This window comes from Rhinatrema bivittatum, chromosome 5 (assembly GCF_901001135.1).
Source record: "Rhinatrema bivittatum chromosome 5, aRhiBiv1.1, whole genome shotgun sequence".
In the NCBI taxonomy this organism is placed as follows: domain Eukaryota; kingdom Metazoa; phylum Chordata; class Amphibia; order Gymnophiona; family Rhinatrematidae; genus Rhinatrema; species Rhinatrema bivittatum.
The window spans coordinates 11321043-11343084 of NC_042619.1; the positions used below are offsets into that span (position 1 = coordinate 11321043).

The following is a 22042-nucleotide window of genomic DNA, read 5'->3' on the forward strand; positions in this document are numbered from 1 at the left end:
TAAAAGTCTGCCTTGCTTTGTAGAAGGCAATTAGCATTGGAAATAAACACTGCTTATCCTGGCATCCGCACTTGTACTGCTTCAGTCGCTGAGTGTGTGAGTGCACCATGAAGCGTTCCATGTTCCAGATCCTGTCAGGAAGGAAATACACTGGATACTGGCCTTCAGTCTTTCAGAGGTGGATCTCGCTGGAGGAAGGGCCCAGGGAATACTGGCCATTTGTGTAATTGAGTCCTTAGCATAGCCACGCGCAGAGTGAACGTGTAGCACTTCTCTGTTAGCACCACTAATTAAAGTAGCTCTCGAAAGAGTTGCATCCTGATTTTCAGCAGCAGAAACTCATATCAGTATATGACCCACATACCAGGGAACACGGAAGATAACAGAGGAAATACTGGGAATCACATAATAAAAGCTATATGGGAAGATGAATGAAGTACGGTCAAGTAGAATGGTTCCTGGAGCTGGAGGGAAAGACGTAGGCATTTATCTTCCAGAGGATGATAAAACAAAAAGAAAAACTCTGTTTAGTTATTTGCCTCTATTACAGCAGACCATTTTTTTCACCCGGAAACAGATCTGTTTGGTTTTCACACCATAAACTATGGGATTGAACATGGGAGGCACAAGGAGGTAGAGATTCGCCACAATGACCCGAACATAAAGAGGAATTTTGTTACCAAATTTATGTGTTAAAAACGTAAAGAGAGCCAGGATGTAAAAGGTTAGGATGACCCAAATGTGAGGGCCACAGGTGCCAAGGGCTTTGAGGCGCGCTGTCCTGGATGGAAGCCTGAAGACCACCCTTAAAATTAACATGTAAGACAAAACAATAAAAGTCACGTCAAGCCCCACAACCAAAAAGGCAACAGTCAGTGAATACACAGTGTTAATAAGTTCATATGCACAAGCAAGCTTGGCCACTATTCCAAGCCCACAATAGGAAAACAAGATCAGTCTGCTGTTACAGAATGGAAGCCTGATCAGAAGAAAGCAAACTGGGAGTGATATGATCACTCCTCTGATTAATATCACCAGACCTATCCTTATTATCACAGAGGTGGACAGGATAGCCGAGTGTCTCAAAGGGTTGCAGATGGCCACATAGCGATCAAATGCCATGGCCAAGAATACCCCCGACTCTATGGAAGAGAAACAGTGGATAAAAAACATCTGGGTTACACAAGATTCAAAATAGATTTCTCTCGAATCAAACCAAAATATGGCCAACATTTTAGGTAATACAGAAGAAGATAACACCAGATCAGTGGCAGACAGCATGGAAAGGAGGTAATACATGGGGTGATGAAGGCTTCTCTCAGTTTTTACAGCATACACAATAATGCAATTTCCAAAAAAGGTTAAAATGTACATCGTACAAAATGGGAGGGAGATCCAGATGTGCACATCTTCCAGCCCTGGGATTCCAGTAAGGATGAATGATGAAGGGTGGCTTTGAGTGCTATTGACAGACGACATGATGAGCAGCCGTCTTCAGTGCCGGGACACATCTATCCCCTGGAAATCAGAAAAGAGGGAAGCAGTTCAGAACGACATGGATATGTAACAATCCTGCCTCTTGCAGGTCTAAGACACTGCAGAATACCAAAGGTCAGAAGAATTTTTAGTTAAATCTTTATAGGAAATAACTATTAAAGGAGCAATTTTCAAATTCCCTGTAGAGTTTCCAGGCCCATGGGACTTCCTACCTATGGGAACGTAAGTTCATTTTCAGAGGGAGGTGCCCCCTGGAGGTTCCCTTTGGGATTGCAAACTGGCAGTGAAAAGCAGGCACTTCTGTTCCACATTCCTTGAAGTGGATACCAAATCTGCACATTAAGGGGTCAATTTAAAACAAATATGTGCGCACAGATGTTCTAAAAGTGGGGGCGGCCTGTGTCAATTAAGGAGCAAATTGGGAGGGAAGTTTCCTACCCCTACCCTATCCTCCCCACCCTCTAAATGTTTCCTACCTTTGAGTGTTTTTTTGTTTTGTTTTTGAAGTTGCTGCTCCTCTGGGTCTGCCATACTGGGTCAGACCAAGGGTCCATCAAGCCCAGCATCCTGTTTCCAACAGTGGCCAATCCAGGCCATAAGAACCTGGCAAGTATCCAAAAACTAAGCCTATTCCATGTTACCATTGCTAATGGCAGTGGCTATTCTCTAAGTGAACTTAATAGCAGGTAATGGACTTCTCCTCCAAGAACTTATCCAATCCATTTTTAACCACATTCTCTGGTAGGGATGTGAATCGTTTTTTGATGATTTTAAACATAGCTATACTAACTGCACTAACCACATCCTCTGGCAACAAATTCCAGAGTTTAATTGTGCGTTGAGTGAAAAATAACTTTCTCCGATTAGTTTTAAATGTGCCCCATGCTAACTTCATGGAGTGCCCCCTAGTCTTTCTACTATCCGAAAGAGTAAATAACTGATTCACATCTACCCATTCTAGACCTCTCATGATTTTAAACACCTCTATCATATCCCCCCTCAGCCGTCTCTTCTCCAAGCTGAAAAGTCCTAAACTGTAAACTCTTTAGTCTTTCCTCATAGGGGAGCTGTTCCATTCCCCTTATCATTTTGGTAGCCCTTCTCTGTGCCTTCTCCATTGCACTTATATCTTTCTTGAGATGAGGCGACCAGAACTGTACACAGTATTCAAGGTGCGGTCTCACCATGGAGCGATACAGAGGCATTTTGACATTTTCCGTTTTGTTCACCATTCCCTTTCTAATAATTCCCAACATTCTGTTTGCTTTTTTGACTGCCGCAGCACACTGCACCGACGATTTCAATGTGTTATCCACTATGACACCTAGATCTCTTTCTTGGGTTGTAGCACCTAATATGGAACCCAACATTGTGTAATTATAGCATGGGTTATTTTTCCCTATATGCATCACCTTGCACTTGTCCACATTAAATTTCATCTGCCATTTGGATTCCCAGTTTTCTAGTCTCACAAGGTCTTCCTGCAATTTATCACAATCTGCTTGTGATTTAACTACTCTGAACAATTTTGTGTCATCTGCAAATTTGATTATCTCACTCGTTTATTTCTTTCCAGATCATTTATAAATATATTAAAAAGTAAGGGTAGTTCGGATCTCTCAGCTCCATGCATGTGGCACGTAAAAACTCCGACTGTCGTGCTATAGGACGCAGAATTTTTGGCAACTCTATATTGTGTTAGCATCATTTCTACCACAATGCACGATGGACTACGGAGGCTCATGACAATGGATGCTTGCATAACCCCGCTTTCAGGAACTTAAGTCAAATAAGAAAGAAGACTCACCATAAAAATAAATATCATCTGTTACTTCCCAGTCTGACTGGGAGGGAAGAAGCTCTTTCCTTGCTCCTTGAAATTTGATGTTCCACTATCTGATTAAGGCTCAATCTGCTGCAGCAGTCAAAAAAGCAAACAATGTTAGGAATTATTAGGAAGGGAATGATGAATAAAACATAAAATGTAATAATGCCTCTGTATCGCTCCATGGTGAGACCACACCTTGAATACTGTGTACAATTCTGGTCTCCACATCTCAAAAAAGATATAGTTGCAATAGAGAAAGTACAGAGAAGGGCAACCAAAATGATAAGGGGAATGGAACAGCTCCCCTATGAGGAAAGGCTGAAGAGATTAGGGCTGTTTAGCTTGGAGAAGAGACAGCTGAGGGAGGATATGATAGAGGTCTTTAAGATCCTGAGAGGTCTTGATCGAGTAGATGTGACTCGGTTATTTACAATTTCGGACAATAGAAGGACTAGGGGGCATTCCATGAAGTTAGCAAGTAGCACATTTAAGACTAATCAGAGAAAATTCTTTTTCACTCAACGCACAATTAAGCTCTGGAATTTGTTGCCAGAGGATGTGGTTAGTGCCGTTAGTGTAGCTGGGTTCAAAAAAGTTTGGATAAGTTCTTGGAGGAGAAGTCCATTAACTGCTAATAATCAAGTTTACTTAGGGAATAGCCACTGCTATTAATTGCATCAGTAGCATGGGATCTTCTTGGTGTTTGGGTAATTGCAGGTTCTTATGGCCTGGTTTGGCCTCTGTTGGAAACAGGGTGCTGGGCTTGATAGACCCTTGGTCTGACCCAGCATGGCAATTTCTTATGTTCTTATGTTTATTTTCCAAAAACAACTGTGCTTTGTGTTTGTACTTGGTGTGCTATAACACTAAAACACTTAACATTGCTGCTAATCCTTGGTATCATTGTTTATGCTGATTTATTCCTCCTTATATCCGGATTGAATATCAGGTCCTTGTGATTCACTTCTGTTTAGTATGCCAATTTGTCCTAGCACCTCTTCCAGATCACACTGATTTGATTCAGTTCTGCTGAATCAGTACTTAAAAGGAATGGTTCAAGTGTGGGCATTTCCCTAACATCCTCCTCAGTAAACACCAAATCAAAATATTAATTGTTTGTGCTATGGTCTTATTCGCTCTGAGTGGTCCTTCCCCACTCCCAGGTCATACAATGGACCCTCTGACTCTTTTCTAGGTTTCTTGTTTTTAATGTACAAAACATTTTTTATTATTCGCTTTTGCTTCTTTGGTAATTCTCAAATTATTTCTTCATCTTCTGTATTAACATTTTACAACTCATTTGGCACTGTTTATATGCCTTCCTATCAGGCACCTTTGGTAGTGCTTATGTGCCTTTCCTCATTCAACATTTTTTTAAAGATTACTTTCACAGCATGTGTTTAACCAATGCTGGAAGATGCATCCTCTTTTAACCTGTTTTGATTTGTGGAATACATTTTATATGGGCTTGCTTTTATTTTCCTTCCAATTAGTTTCTTCATCTTATCATAGTCTCCCTTTTTAATATTATATATATTTGCAGTAGTTTTAAAATTTTCCTTCCAGCGATAATCTGAAATTTGATTGTCAAATGGTTCCAGCATTGTTAACTCTTGTATTATGCCCTGAATTCAGTAAGCACGGCAAAATTCAACTAGTTAATGATGTAATCAGCACCTGATTAAGTCAAATTCTTATTGTTGCTATTTCTAATAAAATTCTGATTTTATTTGAATCTCAATCAATATTATTTTTATTTTATTCAAAATTCTTATAACGTAAATAATTATCAATTTTTATAAGGAAAGGAATAGACCTCAGCACCGGCCCAATAATTCTGTTAATTAACAGAAAACATTTTTTGAAAGCCATGTTGGTACAATCACTGGTCTACAACCTATCCTGTTTTTTTAATTTTTATAAAATTATAATGCAACTTTTTAAACTAAAATTGTGATATAACTTTTTCAACTGAAAGTCCTATTTGCATTGGAGATTTCAATACTATAGCGCCAGTTGAATATATTCTGACAGAGAATCAAAGATTCTTAATGCGCTGATGTAAGAACACTAGATAATTGCCAGGGCTATAATATCTTGGTTTAAATGTGGATTTGAACCTCCATTATGACTTTTCCGTTGCGAGGACATCAACTCCTAACCAAAGGCATTCTGGTGAGAGGTAAGGAACATATTTACTGATTCTCAATTGATTTGACTTAAACTCTAACCACAAGCACTTCAGGTAAGCAACTTCTGAATTATATTGACTTGAACTCAGAACCTGACTGGCTTCCGGTAGTGTAGCTTCAATAAACTGCAATAGTTTTTTAGTGGTGCCACCCGACAGAAATTAAAACAGAGACCTGTTTATAAGATGGCAAACAACATTTCATGTCCCGACAGTGACTTATCTTAGAAACTTGTAGCCCAGGTGTCTTTTGGCTAAACGGACCGCTTCAAGTCCTTAACTGAAGCTGCCGCAACTGCTTCGATTTCTTTACAGAAGCCGCTGACGTTGGCAACGTTTCGGAACCTGCATCAGGGCGAGCTCTGAAACATTAAGATTATCCTTGCGGTAATACAAGATCATACTCAAATCATATTAACATTTCCAAATCTCTAATTTTGATTGTATTACTTACTGATGTAGGACAATATCGTCTTTATAGTCGGGTCTGTCTAAAGACATTTAAACATGGCACCTCTATTTAAGTGATTCGTAAAGTTGGTTCAAAAATAGTGACGTCAAAACGCTCATGTAAGGGGGTGTTCTATGATTGGTCCATTTCAAGAAAGTTTGTAACTTAAATAGAGGCGCCATGTTTAAATGTCTTTAGACAGACCCGACTATAGAGACGATATTGTCCAACATCAGTAAGTAATACAATCAAAATTAGAGATTTGGAAACGTTAATATGATTTGAGTATGATCTTGTATTACCGCAAGGATAATCTTAATGTTTCAGAGCTCGCCCTGATGCAGGTTCCGAAACGTTGCCAACGTCGGCGGCTTCTGTAAAGAAATCGAAGCAGTTGCGGCAGCTTCAGTTAAGGACTTGAAGGGTCCATCAAGCCCAGCATCCTGTTTCCAACAGAGGCCAATCCAGGCCACAAGAACCTGGCAATTACCCAAACACCAAGAAGATCCCATGCTACTGATGCAATTAATAGCAGTGGCTATTCCCTAAGTAAACTTGATTAATATCAGGTAATGGACTTCTCCTCCAAGAAGTTATCCAAGTAAATCATCACTTCTATAATCCCCCTGGATATGCATGGAGTTTCTATCCATAGACATTGTAGAGTGCTAGGAAAACTTTACCACACTCTGCTGCAGCATCACCACTTCTATCTGCTGTGTCATTTCAATATATTTTATACCCTGCTATCACCATGTCCTCTCTCCATCAGGCCTCTGAGTTGCAAATTATGCCAATATTTTTATTTACTGCCTCTCTCTAACTCTAATGGAATATAAGTAAAAATAAATGAATAAATAAGAAAGACAAAACACATAAATATTCTTTAGTCTTCAGGCATTACCATACAGACACTTAAGCATATTCGTTTTCTTCTTTTTTACATCCCTGTTACTAGAAGTTGATTTAGGTAATCTGGATTCAGCTTTTTCCATATCTTTGCTGTCAGAACATCCTAACTTAATCTTTCTAATGGTATTCTTTGTGAACATCCTGCACTAAGCCATGCACTCCTAAGGACCCATGATCCTAGTGTAAAAGGTGCTCTAGCTCCATTTCGATGAAAGTGGAACCCATCCCACGGGAATAGGCTCCCCTTCCCTTAAGATTCCCCTCTCCTGAATATTTGTTAAGTCCCTCTTGCACCATCCTCCCATCCATGCATTGAGATTCCTGAGCTCTGCCTGCCTCTGGGAGCATTTCTGAGAAGCCTTCCCTGGACGTTTACTACCTAGAACCCAGATGTTCCCTCCTGCACCTTCCCCTTATTTATTTATTTTATCTTTGTAATATCTCTTTATTCAATTTAATGCTCCATCATGTCTTTGCTTCAGAAACTACAGAAAAGATCTCCAATCTTAACCACAAAATAAAAATCAGCAAATGTAGACCCCAAAATGGAGGAGAAGGAAGAAGCTTTTTGACAAGCAATAAATGTACAGAGCAAATTATTGCTATGGCCTGTTCCGTTTTCCTTAAGGCTGGTGGACACAAACAGAAGAAAAAGCTCTACCCTGAAGAAAACCCTCCACTTCTTTAGAGTCACAAAATATATTCCTAATATTTCCTGACTTCACTAAACATTTGCATGGAAACCTTAATATAAAACTAAATCCCAAAGACTTCATACAACAGTCTTCCTTTTATTCCCCATTTCATCATTACTTATTTCTTTCTGAACAACAAAAAAAAAAAAAAAGCTTTCCTTTTTGACTGTGTAGCTCTAGCTACATCTAGAAAAATGGCTATTTTGTGATCTCTAAAATATCTTTTTTTACTATGAAAAAACATTTGTAAAGTCCACTCCTTATCTGGCTCTAAATAAAAGAGCTCCAGATTCTTCCTTAGAGCCCTGCAGGAGTGAGAGCCTCTTCTGCCCCCCCCCCCACTTTCACAAGGCTCTGGACCCTGAGTAGAAAGCTAATAAACCTGGGATATGGGAGGAAAGATTCAGCAGGTACCTGCAAAGTCTCCAAATAAAATTTGTGGAGCAATGCCAGCCAAGAAATCAGAGGAGATCTAGGAAAATGAATAAAACATAAATGAAGTTGCCTCATACAATTTTTCACAGTTCTTCATCCTACTATTCATAAACTCCTTTGTCCTTAAGCCTAAAATTATAATTTTACCGTAAATCTCCTTATTCTGCTCTGCCAGTTCTTCAAACTTAAAATCATAAACGCTAAATCTTTGAGAATGGGAAATTACCCGAAAAAGGAATTCATTCACAGAGTATAAAATATGATCAATTTTAGTGGTTATAGAGCTTTCAAGAAAGCTGGTTGAACAAGAGGGAGAAAATGAGATCTCTTACATGTTTCATCACCACCCCTATTAGGGGTAGATTTTATAAATTTACGCGTGCGCGTACTTTTGTTCGTGCACCAGGCGCGAACAAAAGTACGCTGGATTTTATAAGATACACGTGTAGTCGCGTGTATCTTATAAAATCCGGGGTCGGCGCACGCAAGGGGGTGCACATTTGTGCAACCTGCGTGCGCCGAGGCCGGCGCGCGCTGCCTGTTCCCTCCGAGGCGCTCCAAAATCAGAGCACTTCAGAGGGAACTTTCTTTCCACCTCCCCTCACCTTCCCCTCCCTAACCCACCCCCCCCCCCCCGGCCCTATCTAAACCCCCCCTTACCTTTGTTGGCAGATTTACGCCTGCCGAAAGCAGGCGTAAATCTGCGCTCACCAGCGGGCTGATGGCGAGCCATCACCCGACCCAGGGGCACGCCCCCGGACCCGCCCCGAACCGCCCCCTGACCCTGGGCACGCCCGTGGACACGCCCCTCCCCGCCCCTTTTACGAAGCCCCGGGACTTACGCGCGTCCCGGGGCTGTGCGTGCGCTGGCATCCTATGCAAAATAGGTGCGCCGGCGAGCGAGTGCCCTGCGCGTGTAAATCCAGCCGGATTTACGCATGCAGGGCTTTTAAAATCCAGCCCTTAATGTTTGTTGGCAAACCCACACCTTGGGGAGAGTGATTTATAAATGTCAGGCCAGTATCTCCTCTGCTGGAGATCCTGCGGTAATGTCCACTCCTGGCTAAGGTAGAAAATGAGCAGCAGGACTCATTGACTGAAGCCTCACTATGGACAGAGGAATGACCTCCTAGTCTTAATTATCCTAAATTTACTTGATCACTCTGATTCATCAAAATCATAAAGGCTTGTATAATGGGTTGAGAAACCAGAGGAAGGACAGATCCAGATGGGAGACTCCATACAACAGCCTTCCTTTTCTTCCTTAAGACAAATAAGCTGGTTGCTTACAATACAAATGGGACTTCAAATCGATCTCAGGGGCACGCCCCTTTGGCGGATGGCTTCCTGCAGTGAGCTGGCAGATGCGTGCCACAGGGTGCCATGATTTATGGAGATGTTTCTGGCACAATTGAATGACCTCAGACACCTCCCTTGAGGAAACACTGCAGATTGGAAGCCCTGTCATTCCCCTCTGGTAAAGCCAGCAGCAGAATCTAGGCCTCTCATGATCTCCCCACAGTGCCACAATTTTTGGAGAATCTCCCCTCCTGCACCTTTCTATGTCATTTGTAGCCACATGTACCTCATCAGCTAGATCCTCCCTAGTACACTCAAAAGTCCTATTTAGGATAGGATAGACTACTGTAATGCCCTACTATTAGGATTACCATACACGACAATAAGACCACTCCAAATTCTACAAAACTCAGCCGCAAGAATTTTAACAGGCAAAAGAAAAAGAGATCACATCACTGAAACACTGGCTGAACTACACTGGCTGCCAATTGAATACAGGGTAAAATATAAAACCCTTTGCACTATACATAAGCTAATCCACAACGAAAAAGTGGAATGGTTAAACACAGCGCTCCGAGTCCATGTCCCACGCAGGAACCTGAGATCCGCCAACAAAGCCCTCCTAACCATCCCCTCAGTAAAAACTGCAAAACTAACACAAGTCAGAGAAAGAGCACTATCATTGGCCGGGCCGATTCTATGGAATACCCTGCCCACAGAGGTAAGATTACAGAGAGATTTCAAGACATTCAAAAAGAGCTTAAAGACGCGGCTCTTTAGAGAAGCCTTTCCACAAAGAGAGCGAGAAAGAGAGAAACGCTGAAAGCTGTACACACAAAATCTTTATACAGCACTAGCACAGTATATGTATGTACGTCATGGTTTGTTTACTGCACCCTTAATTGAAATGTATAAAATAAGTCTTTATTGTAGTCACAGGTCAGATTAAACAACACTGAACATATAGCCTTTATTATGAAACTATGTTACCGAGCTTATAAGGCACCACCCAACTATTAGGAACAGAAACATGTACAATTAATATATGTGCCTCTATGTAAACCGTTGTGACGGTATTATACTGAATGACGGTATAGAAGATATTTTAAATAAATAAAAATAAATAAATAGATGAAATCCCCTACCTTTATACCAGGCAGGTAAGTTATTTATTTTTATTTATTTATTTATTTATAGCAATTTCTAACTCACCCACTTACATCATCACATACACAATAAAACAATAAAAACATCTTCTTAAATGATCCTTCATGTCCAATTACCCACCAGCCACCTACCTATCTATATTCCAAATGATCAAAGAAATTACCAATAACAATGACAGTCCTAACCCTGCCCTCCTGGACACAATACCCTGAAGATGCATCCACAGTGCAAAAGGATAATGTCATCTGGAGAGCACATCTCAGCAGTAATATTTCCTGCAACTGAAAGCTGCTGCTCTCCTACCAGGTGAACTTGATCCTCCAAAGCAGCACACAGGCTGGTAGAATGCAGGTGGGACCACTTTACTATGTCCCTAAAATGAATTATTTGCTTCAGATTTCATTGAGGAACATGTCAGAGAGATACCCATGCCAGAAATGATATTCAAAGGTGATGGTTCAGCAGAACTGAAACAAATTCTCAGTGTACCTGGAAGATGTAATAGAGCAAATTGACCAACTAAGGAGTAGCAAATCATCTGAGCCAGATGGTATACATCCCAGAGTGCTGAAAAAGCTGAAAAATTAAATTCAGGCTTGCTACTAGTAATTTGTAAACTATCATTAAAATCATCTGTGGTACATGATGATTGGAGGGTTACCAATGTAATGTCAATTTTTTAAAAGGGATCAAAGGATAATCCAGGAAACCTCAGTCCAGTGAGGTTGAAGTCTGTGCCATGCAAAATGATAGAGAATATCATAAAGAACAAAATTGCTGAACAAAAAGGTAAACAGACTTTAATGGGACAAAGCCAACATGGATTTAACCAAGGGAAGTCTTACCTCACCAATCTGCTATATTTTTTGAGGGCTTAAATAAGCATATTGATAAAGGTAAGCCCATTGATATAAAGTATATGGGTTTCCAGAAAGCATTTGACAAAGTCCCTCATAAGTGATTTCTTAGGAAATTAAAAAGTCATGGGATAGGGTGAAGTGTCCTATTGTGCATTGGTTAAAGGTTAAAAGATAGAAAACAGAGAGTAGGTCTGAATGGAAAATGTTCCCAATGGAGAAAGATGAATAGTGGAATGTCCAGGGATCCATTCAGGGACCACTGCTTTTCAATATATTTATAAATGACCTGGACATGGGAACAACAAGTGAGCTGATCAAATTTGCCAATGCCACAAAATTATTCAAGGTTCTTAAATCACAAGAGGACTGTGAGAAACTGCAAGAGGATCTTGCGAAATTTGGAGACTGAGCATGCAAATAGCAAATGAAATTTAATGTGGACAAGTGCAATGTGATGCAGTTAGGGAAGAGTAACCTAAATTATAGCTGCACAATGCAAGGTTCTATTCTAGGAGTCACCACCCAGGAAAAGGATCTAAGCATCATCTTTGATAATAAGTTAAAATCTTCTGCTCAGTGAGCAGCAGCAGCCAAGGATGTAAACAGAATGCTCGGGATTATTAGGAAAGGAATGGCGAATAAAACAGAGAATATCCTAATGCCTCTGTATCACTCCATGGTGCATCCTCATCTTGTGTTCATATATCATACACAAACAGAATGCTGGGGATTATTAGGAAAGGGATGGAGAATAAAACAGAGAATATCATAATGCCTCTGTATCACTCCATGGTGCGACCTCATCTTGAGTATTGTGTGCAGTTCTGGTCACCGCATCTCAAGAAAGATATAGCAGAATTAGAAAAGTGACAGAGAAGGATGAGCAGGATGATAAAGGGGATGGAACGATTCCCCCATGAAGAAAGACTAAAGAGGTTAGGACTATTCAGCTTGGAGAAGAGACGGCTGAGGGGAGATATGATAGAGGTCTATAAAATAATGAGTGCAATAGAATGAGTAAATGTTAATTGGTTGTTTATTCTTTCAAAAAATACAAACACTAGAGGACACACAATGAAATTACTGAGTGATACATTTAAAATTAGTAAGAGAAAATATAAATATTTTTCTTTACTCAATACAGGATTAAGATCAGGAATTCATTGCCAGAGGATGTGATGAAAGCTATTAGTGTTGCTGCATTTAAAAAAGGTTTGGACAGGTTCCTGGAAGAAAAGTCCATAAACCATTCTTAAACTGGAATTTCAAAAATACACTTCTTATCCCTGGAATACGTAACATAGAATTTATTGACTTCTGGAATCCTGCCAGGTACCTGTGATCTGAACTGGTCACTGTTGGAAATGGAAACAGGATACTGGCTTGATGGACCTCTGGCCAGACCCAGATTACATGTTAAAGTAATGTTAAAAAGAATTTTTTTCGGATTGAATTGGAGGTGATTGTTCTCTATAACAGAACCTGTTCACATTAAAGACAACCACACAATCTCGCTTGGGCTCAATGTATTCCATTCAAAAATAAATCTTTGTTCCCTTTGTACCAACCTGCTGGATACATTGTCACCACCACTGCTGTTAAGTATCTGCTGAATCACAAAGAATTTTAAATCAGTTTCATTGTGTGAAAATCTGACCCAGTGGTCTGTAAGGGATGCACTCCAAGCAGCAGTTATTACTCTTAACGGAAACATGGGGGTAACATGCATGGAGTGGCAGTTACTGCCCTTAACAGAAAGATGGGGGTAACCTGCATGGAGCGGCAGCTACTGCCCATAACAGAAACATGGGGGTAACTTGTATGGACCGGCAGTTACTGCCCTTAACAGAAACATGGGGGTAACCTGCACGGAGTGGCAGTTACTGCCCTTAACAGAAACATGGGGGTAACCTGCAGGGAGTGGCAGTTACTGCCCTTAACAGAATCATGGGGGTAACCTGCAGGGAGTGGCAGTTACTACCCTTAACAGAAACATGGGGGTAACTTGCACAGAGCGGCAGTTACTACCCTTAACAGGAGGCATGGGGTAACCCGCACGGAGCGGCAGTTACTTCCCTTAACAGAAACATGGGGGTAACCTGCAGGGAGTGGCAGTTACTGCCCTTAACAGAAACATGGGGGTAACCTGCAGGGAGTGGCAGTTACTGCCCTTAACAGAATCATGGGGGTAACCTGCAGGGAGTGGCAGTTACTACCCTTAACAGAAACATGGGGGTAACTTGCACAGAGCGGCAGTTACTACCCTTAACAGGAGGCATGGGGTAACCCGCACGGAGCGGCAGTTACTTCCCTTAACAGAAACATGGGGGTAACCCGCACGGAGCGGCAGTTACTTCCCTTAACAGAAACATGGGGGTAACCCGCACGGAGCGGCAGTTACTACCCTTAACAGAAACATGGGGGTAACCCGCACGGAGCGGCAGTTACTTCCCTTAACAGAAACATGGGGGTAACCCGCACGGAGCGGCAGTTACTTCCCTTAACAGAAACATGGGGGTAACCCGCACGGAGCGGCAGATACTACCCTTAACAGAAACATGGGGGTAACCCGCACGGAGCGGCAGTTACTTCCCTTAACAGAAATATGGGGGTAACCCGCACGGAGCGGAAGTTACTTCCCTTAACAGAAACATGGGGGTAACCTGCACGGAGCGGCAGTTACTTCCCTTAACAGAAACATGGGGGTAACCTGCACGGAGCGGCAGTTACTACCTTTAACAGAAACATGGGGGTAACCTGCACGGAGCGGCAGTTACTACCCTTAACAGAAACATGGGGGTAACCTGCATGGAGCGGCAGTTACTTCCCTTAACAGAAACATGGGGGTAACCTGCATGGAGCGGCAGTTACTACCCTTAACAGAAACATGGGGGTAACCTGCATGGAGCGGCAGTTACTACCCTTAACAGAAACATGGAGGTAACCTGCATGGAGCGGCAGTTACTTCCCTTAACAGAAACATGGGGGTAACCTGCATGGAACGGCTGTTACTTCCATAAGAAACTTGCTGGGCAGACTGGATGGATCATTTGGTCTTTTTTGGCCATCATTACTATGTTACTATGTATATGTTATTCTTTTTTCAGGATCCTGATCCCACATTTGCCCATTTCACTTCTCTCCAGTCTTTCTCCAGGTCATATTGTGTGTCCTCCACATCACAAGATTGCACTGGGCTGGGAAATTCCAAAAACCCCTCAGTTATTTAAGAAGAAGAACAATTCATGTCAAAGTGATTCAGGCTGTTCCACCAGCAGCAGGGTCTAATGGCAAAGAATGCAAATTATCCTTCGGAGTCACTATTAGGTATTTATAATGAAGGAAGCCAGATGAAGCAACAACATCACTCTGGATCCTCTTTTAAAATGAACTAAAAATGGATATAGTATATAAATTATAATAAAGAAATGACTCTACCAGTCCTTCATTTAACCTTGAGGCACTGTGGAAGAATTCAGGGAAGCCAACGTGGACACACGAGGGAGAAATCAAATCAACCCTCCCTCCTAACCCAGAATTTCCTGAGAGCCCCTTCCTTGTGCTCAGGGCTCCATGTGAAAGTCCTTCTGTAGAGGCCTTGTTTACTCCCTGATGTAAGCTCACTCCATAGCACATTTCTTTTCAATCTGCACTAAACGTGTGCAGGCCATGGAAGCAAGAACAGGTTTTAGCAACTCCAAGAGGGACGATGGGCACCCAGGGAATTCTCGCTGCATAACTCCTAACCCCTCTGCATCTTGCAAAGGACATTGAACGAGCTTGGAGATACGGTGGAGAATTTAACTCATTTTTACTTCAGAGAATCGAAAGAGCCCATCTCTCACCCAAGGATTTCATGATCCACACATTCAGGAAGAGGAAAATAATCCAGCGCGAATATACTGTAGCATAAATTACAGAGGAAATGTTTTAAAAACAGGGAGTGCAGCCTTTATGGAGAGGTGGTGGTGGTGGGAGGTCGCAGCTTTAATTCAGCAAATGTATAGAAAGAAAGGAGACCAAGGAATAAGGCTAAGGGGAAAGGGAAATAGAACCAAGGGTTGCTAAGAGCCAAGAGAAACAGATAAGTATGAAAGGAAAGAAGTGTGAAGCTTGCTGGGCAGACTGGATGGGCCATTTGGTCTTCTTCTGCCGTCATTTCTATGTTTCTATGTATTAATCCATGAAACAAATGTATATTTTAAATGTTGTACCCAGTGCTGCTTTAAATCACAACTGAAGGTAACAAATGCTCCATTGCTATAAAGTGCACCAGACCCCTGTCACTGGGGTTAATTTTCCCAGCACTACAGCTATATGGTTTATAAATACATTTATAGAAGTTCAGATTGCTTACCAGAGCTGCATCTGTACCAGAAGGAGGGAGTGTGATTATCCAGATGTTGCAAGGAGTGATGTTCTGCTCCTCACTGCTGGATTCTGAATTCTCCATCTGGGAGCCTGGGCTGGGATCTGCTGCTCTTTATATCTCTTGCTTTCAAATCCCATCAGTTTCACAACCTGCAGGGAGTCTCAGCAGCAGAAGGAGGTTTTGATAACTGCAATTATCTGCTGCAGCTGGGGGTCTCTCGCTCCCTGCCCTGTTCCTTCTTGTTCCCATTCATTCTGCTATTTTGCTGTCTCTAATAGGATATTTTTCACTCTCTCTCACTTCACTCTCTTCCTACCCTTCTCCACTTTCCTGCTACTTTTATTCTCTGTTTTGTTTTCTCCCTGGCATTTTTCTGTCACATTCTTCTTCCTGTTCTCATCTCTTTCAGTTTATCTTGGTTTCTTCCTTTTTACTCTCTTCAGTGCTTCCATCATTCTCATCTCTCTTGCTCTGTCCTCAAAAGAGCATAAGAACACAAGTCTTGTCATACTGGGTCAGACCAAAGGTCCATCAAGCCCTGTATCCTATTTCCAACAGTGGCCAATCAAGCTCACAAATATCTGGCAGGATCCCAAAGAGTAGACAGAGCCAGGCTGCTTATCCCAAAAATAAGCAGTGGATACAGTGGGTACTTAAGGAACTCAAAAATTAAATTTCAGTCCTATTAGTTAAAATGTGTAACCTATCATTAAAATCATCCATTGTACTTGAAGACTGGAGGGTGGCCAATGTAATCCTAATATTAAAAAAGGCTCCAGGGACGATTCGGGTAGCTATAGACCATTGAGCCTGAATTCATTGCCGGGAAAAATAGTGGAAACTATTCTCAAGATCAAAATCGTAGAGCATATAGAAAGACATGGATTAATGGAATACAGTCAACATGGATTTACATAGAAACATAAAAATGACGGCAGAAGAAGACCAAATGGCCCATCCATTCTGCCCAACAAGCTTTCACACTTTTTTTTCTCTCTCTCATACTTATCTGTTACTCTTGGCTTTTAGTAACCTTTTTTATTCTATTTCCCTTCCACCCCTGCCATTAATGTAGAGAGCAGTGTTGGAACTACATCTAAGTGAAATAGCGTAATTAGTTAGGGGTATTAACCACCGCAATAAGCAAGCTAAACCCATGCTGATCTGTTTATCCAGACTATGTAATTCAGTCCTTGTTGGTTGTTGCCTGAATATAGATCCACATTTCTTCATTCCCCCCTGCCTTGAAGCAGAGAGCTATGCTGGATATGCGTGAAGTGTCAGACTTTCTCCAAGTCTTGCCTAACAAATCTGCTTCATTTTTTGAAGGGGTTAATAAACATGTGGATAAAGGTGAACCAGTATATGTAGTGCATTTGGATTTTCAGAAGGCGTTTGACAAAGTCCCTCATGAGAGGCTTCTACGAAAACTAAAAAGTCATGGGATAGGAGGCGATGTCCTTTCGTGGATTACAAACTACTTAAAAGACAGGAAACAGAGAGTAGGATTAAATGGTTGAAGATATGGCAGCTGAGATTCAATGCCAAGAAGTGCAGAGTCATGCATATGGGGAGTGGAAATCCGAATGAACTGTATTCGATGGGGGGAGAAAGGCTGATGTGCACGGAACAGGAGATAGACCTTGGGGTGATAGTGTCTAATGATCTGAAGTTGGCGAAACAATGTGACAAGGCGATAGTTAAAGCCAGCAGAATGCTGGGCTGCATAGAGAAAGGGATATCGAGTAAGAAAAAGGAAGTGATTATCCCCTTGTACAGATCCTTGGTGAGGCCTCACCTGGAGTACTGTGTTCAGTTCTGGAGACCGTATCTCCGAAGAGACAGAGACAAGATGGAGGCGGTCCAGAGAAGGGCGACCAAAAGGGTGAATGGTCTTCATCGAATGACTTATGAGGAGAGATTGAAGAATCTAAATATGTACCCTGGAGGAAAGGAGGAGCAGAGGTGACATGATACAGACTTTCAGATACTTGAAAGGTTTTAATGATCCAAAGACAACGGCAAACCATTTCCGTCAGAAAAAAATCATCAGAACCAGGGGTCACGATTTGAAGCTCCAGGGAGGAAGACTCAGAACCAATGTCAGGAAGTATTTCTTCACGGAAAGGGTGGTGGATGCCTGGAATGCCCTTCCGGAAGAAGTGGTGAAGACCAGATCTGTGAAGGACTTCAAAGGGGCGTGGGATAAACACTGTGGATCCATAAAGTCTAGAGGATGTAAATGAAGAGTGCGTGGCTCACGGGAATGACGGCTACTGCCTGGAGATAATACCCTTATTCAATAAACATACACACGGTTAATGCGACTCCAACATTGCTCTAAGCTTCGACGGCAAGAAGAAACGTGGAAAAAGATTAGCATTCACAAAAAAAGTGGGGAGTAGCTTGCTTGTTACAGCGGTTACTACCCCAAACCAAATAAGCCTGGTACTTCACTTTCAATGCATATCCAGCATAGCTCTCTGCTTCAACGGCAGGGGAGAAAGACTTATACATCACACATATCCAGCATAGCTCTCTGCTTCAATGGCAGGGGAGAAAGTCTCATAGTTAACTTTCAATGAATATCCAGCATAACTCTCTGCTTCTAATGCAGGGGAGAAAGACTGATACTTCACACATATCTAGCATAGCTCTCTGTTTCAGCAGCAGGGGAGAAAGTCAGATACTTCACTTTCAATGCATTATCCAGCATAACTCTCTGCTTCTACAGCAGGGGAGAAAGACTGATACTTCACACATATCTAGCATAGCTCTCTGCTTCAGCAGCAGGGGAGAAAGTCAGATACTTCACTTTCAATGCATATCCAGCATAACTCTCTGCTTCAACGGCAGGGGGAATGAAGAAAAGTAGATCTATATACTGACAACAACCAACAAGGTCTGAATTATTTAGTCTGGGTAAACAAATAAGCATGGGTATAGCTTGATTATTGTGGCGGTTAAAACCCCTAACTAATTAAGCTAGATATTTCACTTAGAGGCAGTTCCAACACTGCTCTCTACATTAATGGTGGGGGTGGAAGGGAAATAGAATCAAAAGGTTACTAAGAGCCAAGAGTAACAGATAAGTAATGAAAAAAAAAAGTGCAAAACTTGCTGGGCAGACTGGATGGGCTGTTTGGTTTTCTTCTGCAGTCATTTCTATGTTTCTATAATGGTCAATTTTCTCAGTGGAAAACGGTAGGGATGTGAATCGTGTGCCCTATCGTCTTAACGATTGAAATCATCTGGCAGGAGAAGAAAATCGTGTTTGACACGATTTTTTAGTTAAAAAATCGTTTTTTCCGATTAGTGCGCACAAACCGGGAGTTAGTGCGCACTAACAGAAAATGATACAATTTGACACTTTTCAGGTCAGTTAAGGTCAGTTTAGGAATGAATATGTATTCCTATTGGTTACCCTCTTATTTATTCATGTTACCAAGGTTCCCACTGACAATATATGGGGGATGGGAAATGGAAACAGTTGGTAGCTTGACAAAAAAAGTAATGTGATCAGTCAATGTGACTAAAACTTGTGCCCTAACCCTGATACCAGGGGTGTTGTGATCTTCCTGCACACAGTGCCGTAACCCTGACATCAGGGGTGTTGTGATCTTCCTGTACACAGTGCCCTATCCCTATTAATACAAGGAGTGTTGTGATCTTCCTGCACACAGTGCCCTAACCCTGATACCAGGGGTGTTGTGATCTTCCTGCACACAGTGCCCTATCCCTATTAATACCAGGAGTGTTGTGATCTTCCTGCACACAGTGCCATATCCCAATTAATACCAGGAGTGTTGTGATCTTCCTGCACACAGTGCCCTAACCCTGACACCAGTGGTGTTGTGATCTTCCTGCACACAGTGCCCTATCCCTATTAATACCAGGAGTGTTGTGATCTTCCTGCACACAGTGCCCTAACCCTGATACCAGGGGTGTTGTTATCTTCCTGCACACAGTGCCCTATCCCTATTAATACCAGGAGTGTTGTGATTTTCCTGCACAAAGTGCCCTAACCCTGATATCAGGGGTGTTGTGATCTTCCTGCACACAGTGCCCTATCCCTATTAATACCAGGAGTGTTGTGATCTTCCTGCACACAGTGCCCTATCCCTATTAATACCAGGAGTGTTGTGATCTTCCTGCACACAGTGCCCTATCCCTATTAATACCAGGAGTGTTGTGATCTTCCTGCACACAGTGCCCTAACCCTGACACCAGGGGTGTTGTGATCTTCCTGCACACAGTGCCCTATCCCTATTAATACCAGGAGTGTTGTGATCTTCCTGCACACAGTGCCCTAACCCTGACACCAGGGGTGTTGTGATCTTCCTGTATGCAGTGCCCTATCCCGCCTGCATTACTAGTGAGAGGCTGGCTTCACAGACAGGGGGGAGCTTCCTGACCCTCACTCCTCCCCTCCCCCATGTCCCAGCCAGTGAATGGTGTGTGGGTGAGGGGGGGGGAGGAGGATGGTGAAGGGTGAGACAGCTCCCTCTCTGCATTATTAGTGAGAGGCTGGCTTCACAGAAAGGGGGGAGCTTCCTGACCCTCACTCCTCCAGTCCCCCATGTCCCAGCCAGTGAATGGTGTGTGGGTGAGGGGGGGGGGGAGGATGGTGAAGGCGGAGACAGCTCCCTCCCTGCATTATTAGTGAGAGGCTGGCTTCACAGACAGGGGGGAGCTGCCTGACCCTCAATCCTCCCTTCCCCCAAGTCCCAGCAAGTGAATGGTGTGTGGGTGAGGGGGGGAGGAGGATGGTGAAGGGTGAGACAGCTCCCTCCCTTCATTACTAGTGAGAGGCTGGCTTCACAGACAGGGGGGAGCTTCCTGACCCTCACTCCTCCCCTTCCCCATGTCCCAGCCAGTGAATGGTGTGGGAGAGGGGGGGAGGATGGTGAGGCTGAAACAGCTCCTTCCCTGCATTACTAGTGAGAGGCTGGCTTCACAGAAAGGGGGGAGCTTCCTGACCCTCACTCCTCCCCTCCCCCATGTCCCAGCCAGTGAATGGTGTGTGGGTGAGGGGGGGGGAGGAGGATGGTGAAGGGTGAGACAGCTCCCTCCCTGCATTACTAGTGAGAGGCTGGCTTCACAGACAGGGGGGAGCTGCCTGACCCTCACTCCTGACTTCCCCCATGTCCCAGCTAGTGAATGGTGTGTGGGTGAGGGGGGGGGGGGGAGGATGGTGAAGTCTGAGACAGCTCTCTCCCTGCATTACTAGTGAGAGGCTGGCTTCACAGACAGGGGGGAGCTTCCTGACCCTCACTCCTCCCCTCCCCCATGTCCCAGCCAGTGAATGGTGTGTGGGTGAGTGGGGGGTGGGAGGATGGTGAAGGCGGAGACAGCTCCCTCCCTGAATTACTAGTGAGATGCTGGCTTCACAGACAGGGGGAGCTTCCTGACCCTCACTCCTCCCCTCCCCCATGTCCCAGCCAGTGAATGGTGTGATGGTGAGGGGGGGGGGGAGGATGGTGAGGCTGAAACAGCTCCTTCCCTGCATTACTAGTGAGAGGCTGGCTTCACAGACAGGGGGGAGCTTCCTGACCCTCACTCCTCCCCTCCCCCATGTCCCAGCCAGTGAATGGTGTGTGGGTGAGGGGGGGGGGGACGATGGTGAGGCTGAAACAGCTCCTTCCCTGCATTACTAGTGAGAGGCTGGCTTCACAGAAAGGGGGGAGCTGCCTGACCCTCACTCCTCCCCTCCCCCATGTCCCAGCCAGTGAATGGTGTGTGGGTGAGGGGGGGGGGGCGATGGTGAGGCTGAAACAGCTCCTTCCCTGCATTACTAGTGAGAGGCTGGCTTCACAGACAGGGGAGAGCTGCCTGACCCTCACTCCTCCCCTCCCCCATGTCCCAGCCAGTGAATGGTGTGTGGGTGAGTGGGGGGTGGGAGGATGGTGAAGGCGGAGACAGCTCCCTCCCTGCATTACTAGTGAGAGGCTGGCTTCACAGACAGGGGGGAGCTGCCTGACCCTCAATCCTCCCTTCCCCCAAGTCCCAGCAAGTGAATGGTGTGTGGGTGAGGGGGGGAGGAGGATGGTGAAGGGTGAGACAGCTCCCTCCCTTCATTACTAGTGAGAGGCTGGCTTCACAGACAGGGGGGAGCTTCCTGACCCTCACTCCTCCCCTCCCCCATGTCCCAGCCAGTGAATGGTGTGTGGGTGAGGGGGGGGGGGGACGATGGTGAGGCTGAAACAGCTCCTTCCCTGCATTACTAGTGAGAGGCTGGCTTCACAGAAAGGGGGGAGCTGCCTGACCCTCACTCCTCCCCTCCCCCATGTCCCAGCCAGTGAATGGTGTGTGGGTGAGGGGGGGGGGGCGATGGT

General features: G+C 43.7%; 1 protein-coding gene across 1 annotated transcript; it reads right to left on the reverse strand.

Moving 5' to 3' along the window:
- Window positions 1-531: 531 nt before the first annotated feature.
- LOC115091674 (olfactory receptor 51E2-like) lies at window positions 532-15813 on the reverse strand. Its single transcript, XM_029601839.1, has 3 exons — window positions 15693-15813; window positions 7989-8046; window positions 532-1518 (listed from the first exon to the last, which is right to left on the reverse strand). Exon 3 carries the CDS (start codon window positions 1477-1479, stop codon window positions 532-534), a length of 948 nt encoding a protein of 315 aa, XP_029457699.1. The 5' UTR covers window positions 1480-1518; window positions 7989-8046; window positions 15693-15813.
- Between the last annotated feature and the right edge of the window lie 6229 nt (window positions 15814-22042).

Coding starts and splice junctions, on each gene's coding strand:
- LOC115091674 (XM_029601839.1), bottom strand. CDS start 1,479: ATGTCGTCTGTCAATAGCACTCAAAGCCACCCTTCATCATTCATCCTT.